Source organism: Cyprinus carpio, chromosome B1 (genome assembly GCF_018340385.1).
Source record: "Cyprinus carpio isolate SPL01 chromosome B1, ASM1834038v1, whole genome shotgun sequence".
Taxonomy (NCBI): Eukaryota; Metazoa; Chordata; class Actinopteri; order Cypriniformes; family Cyprinidae; genus Cyprinus; species Cyprinus carpio.
Window position 1 is genome coordinate 20,933,211 of NC_056597.1, and position 3,793 is coordinate 20,937,003.

The following is a 3,793-nucleotide window of genomic DNA, read 5'->3' on the forward strand; positions in this document are numbered from 1 at the left end:
TTTGCAGTGTAAATGAAATGTGCAGATGGACTTTATATTATATTGTAGTGTAAATGTTATGATATTATGCAGGGTTAATAGGGTAAATGTCATATAGTGTATGAGGTATATATCTCATGCTGTTGTCTATATATCATATATTGTAGTGTTTTTGAGGGTTACATATGTAAATTACTTTATATCATATTGTATATTTTAGACTAAACTGTTTATCTTATTCAAGTGTAAATTATATGTACAGCATATATATATATATATATATATATATATATATATATATATATATATATATATATATATATATATATATATTCTACTGTATTTGATGTATAAATGTCATATAAATTAAGGTGTAAGCATGTAAGATTCCCTAGTATACACAAGGTAGTGAGTTTTATACAGTATATCATATTCTAGTATATTGTGCATATTCTAGTGGGGTATCTATATTTAATATATCTTATTTCTTAAGTCAAAGTGATCTGTAGATGAAGTTAAGTTCACCTTTATGAGTAAGTTGGTGGAAATTGGAAAATTAGGCCCTTATTCATTTTGTTTTATGAGCAGACAATTGTTTTAATCTGAGATTCATTGGCGCACATTTATAAAACTTAATAATGTCCAACTACTAGAAACATTTCTAATGGCTTTAAAAAATGAACAGTGAATAATTAAGGATTCATACGCTGAGATTTCACAGAAGTTCATTGCTGTTAAATCTACCTGCAATTTTTAACTATTACTTCTCTGTAAACATATTATTACTCTTTATAGAAGCATTTGTGTTATGAGTGCTATCGATACAGTCACTCTGAAAGCAAAATGAAGCATTAGTAATATTAGCCTGGAGTCTTGAGTCTGGCTATGTTTGGCCCTTATCTGTCTCCAGCCTTTAAACGAACCCACACACACTGTTTAGGCTCAAGACTGCAGTATTTCTGTTTCAGTTGTTCTTGGGTGGTCAGAGCTGACAGACACACTACACACGCTGCTGACGGATTGTAACCACACACACACACACACTCACCTCACAGTAGAGTGCACGGTCTACACACACCCACACACTTCTGTGTTTGTAACTAACTTTGGCAGGTGAAATAGTGAATGGACTACAGTCACGCTTTAGAGCGAACTATATTAAACATCAAACACTGCACACATGAAACCCTCACACGTTGTGCAGTGCAGGTTTTGACATAAAGGTTGCCTGCTACTCCTTGTTGGTTTTTTAGAGGCCATGTGGAGGGATGGATCGTAGACGGATGCAACATTTGGATAAGTAATGTAGGCTGTAACCCTGAAAACATTAAGAATGCAAATGCATAATGTCGTTTTTTCCTTCCATATAGCATCCATTACCCTTCAATCTGCAAATGCCCTCCATTTATTCAAGTAGTTTTGTAAAGACCCCTGCTTTAGGCTTTCATTTATTCATTTCTTTGGTCCTCCTGTAGCCGCAGCTTTTATCTTGTTTGGCTTAATTTCACAGACTGCTTTTGTTTTTTATTTACTAATTCACAAATGACACGGCTCCTTTGAAAATGGTAAGTAGTGCAATCATTTTTCTGCGAATAGCAGAGATTGGCTCCCTGTAAGTGAATGTAAATGTTTAATTTGAAGGAAGTTTACACATTAAGTATTCCAGTTTTGGGGTTTGAATGCTGTTTACTTTCTGAACCAGAACAAATCTGTCCGCATCAGTGTTCCCTGCTAAAGTGCATGTGTTGTGTTTTGGATGTGAATCCAACCTGTTAAAAAAAGACCAAATTGCATGTTTTTTCATTATTTCAAGCTATACATGAAGAACTGACCGAAACCCAGTGGTTAGATCCTGTCGAGTCACTAGCATGGGCTGATGGTGCTCTGGTTTCCTTGCAAGGCTTCTTAACTAGCTTAACCAGCAAGACTTCTTTAGTAAACCAACTTCAGAAGACCCATGCTGGTCGTCAGGTTGTGCTACAGAGCAGCATGGCTATGTTGACCATGAAAATTGCCCTAATTTACTCACCCTCATGTTGTTCCACACCCATATGCTGTTTTATTTATGCCAGAGAGTTTTAAAAACCCTAACCACATCCGTCAATCTCAAAAAGGGCAAAATACACCATTAAACACTGTAAGACTTGCATTTGAATATATTTGTGACTATATATTTCCTTACAACTCTATTTCAAGTCATATGACAGCTTTGAGATGAACAGGTGAAAATTAAAAAGATTCTCTGAAAAGCTTTCTTTTCCGCAGCTCTCAAATCAAATGTCACTAAAAATGTGGCATGATTTTCATTTGCGCTCAAAAAGTGTTCTTGTAGCTTCAGAAAATTACAGTTGAACCACTGATGTCACATGGGCTATTTTACCGATGTCCTTGCTTCCTTTTTGGGCCTTGAACGTGTCAGTTGCGTTGCTGTCTATACAGGGTCAGAAAGCTCTCGGATTTCATCAAAAATATCTTAATTTGTGTTCCAAACATGAACAAAGGTCTTATGGGTTTGAAACAACATGAGGGTGAATTTTCATTTTTGGGTGAACTATCCCTTTAAATGTTCTTTATACTAAGAAAAAAAGGTTCTTTTAAGAACTGTTTACTGAAAGTTTCTGTTGAACCAAAAATGGTTCTTCGATGGCATTGCTGCGAAAACCTTTGTTTAGAAAAGTGTATGGAACATTATCGTGGGTAAATAATGAAATATCTCTTACATTTGACTGAACTATTCCTAGCCTTACTAATTCCTTCATTATCTGTGGTATTGGTTTTCCAGGAGGATGCCAGTGGAGGACTACTCGAACCAGAACTGGGCCAACCAGAGAGACCCCGTCCATTACCCCAACCCCATCTACGAGACCCATCAAGACAGCTATCCTCCACGCTCTCCCCGGTTGCCTGTACCCAGACCCGCGGAGGCCACAGGAGGTTACTATCCCTCATCTCCAGCTCAACAGAGGGGTCCCGTGAGGCAGGACGTCCCTCCCTCATCAAACCCGGGTGCCAGAGCACCACCGCGATACGAAACGCTGAACCAGGGGAACTATCGGACGGCCAGCCCTGATCGCTACGCCCCATACGGAGATGAACAATACCAAGATCCCCGGCAGAAAAAGCCAATGATTGGAGCCGTCTAGACGAGGAGGAAGTAGGTTGGTGCTGGTTATGTAATTGTGTCCATTTACAAGAACAATCTAATTAGTTTTCCTAGACTTATGAGAAGAAAAAGCAAACAAATTTGCTTTGACACAGCCATCGATTTCTCCAAATTGAACAATCTAAGTGAAGTTTTTTGAAAGTGATTTGTTTTGGATGTCAGCCATTTTTCCTCTTAATTAGCATCAGTTCTGAACATCAAGTTGATTTTAGACAAGAGTCAGTTAAGTTTATAAATTACAGCATACAGAAGCACATAGAGTTTGTATATATGTATGTTTAGCATGTATTTAATTCAGTATACCACACAAATGTGTTTAATATGATGATCTGCTGTGGGTAGTTTGGCCATTTCTTCCCCTCATGAGTATGCATTCATTTTTTTGAGGATGTGATTGGTAGTCTCTTATCCTAAAACATCTCCGATGTTCTCAGAACGCTGTTGGGTGCCTTAAGCTAGCTTGGGTGAGAAGTTTTTAAATGTGAGGAAATTCACCATCAGTTTACTTTTTTGTGGTTATACGAAATATAAGAATTGTATTGCGCCTTATTGCCTTGCAGTAACTTTGTCCCCCTAAAACACTCCATTCTCTCTTTTTACTCAGTGAATCAATCCTAAAGTGTTTTTCATGCGATGTTTTGAGGGTAATAT

General features: G+C 37.4%; 1 protein-coding gene across 4 annotated transcripts in view; it reads left to right on the forward strand.

Annotated features, from left to right (window-relative positions):
* LOC109112447 (partitioning defective 3 homolog B-like) overlaps positions 1–3,386 on the forward strand; it is a 142,768-nt gene extending 139,382 nt beyond the window's left edge. For all 4 annotated transcript variants that reach the window (XM_042716992.1, XM_042716995.1, XM_042716993.1 and 1 more), the window contains one exon: positions 2,762–3,386. In XM_042716992.1, coding sequence (XP_042572926.1) covers positions 2,762–3,122 — 361 coding nt within the window. In that variant the 3' untranslated portion in view covers positions 3,123–3,386. The remainder of the gene's footprint in view (positions 1–2,761) is intronic.
* The last annotated feature ends 407 nt before the right edge of the window (positions 3,387–3,793 follow it).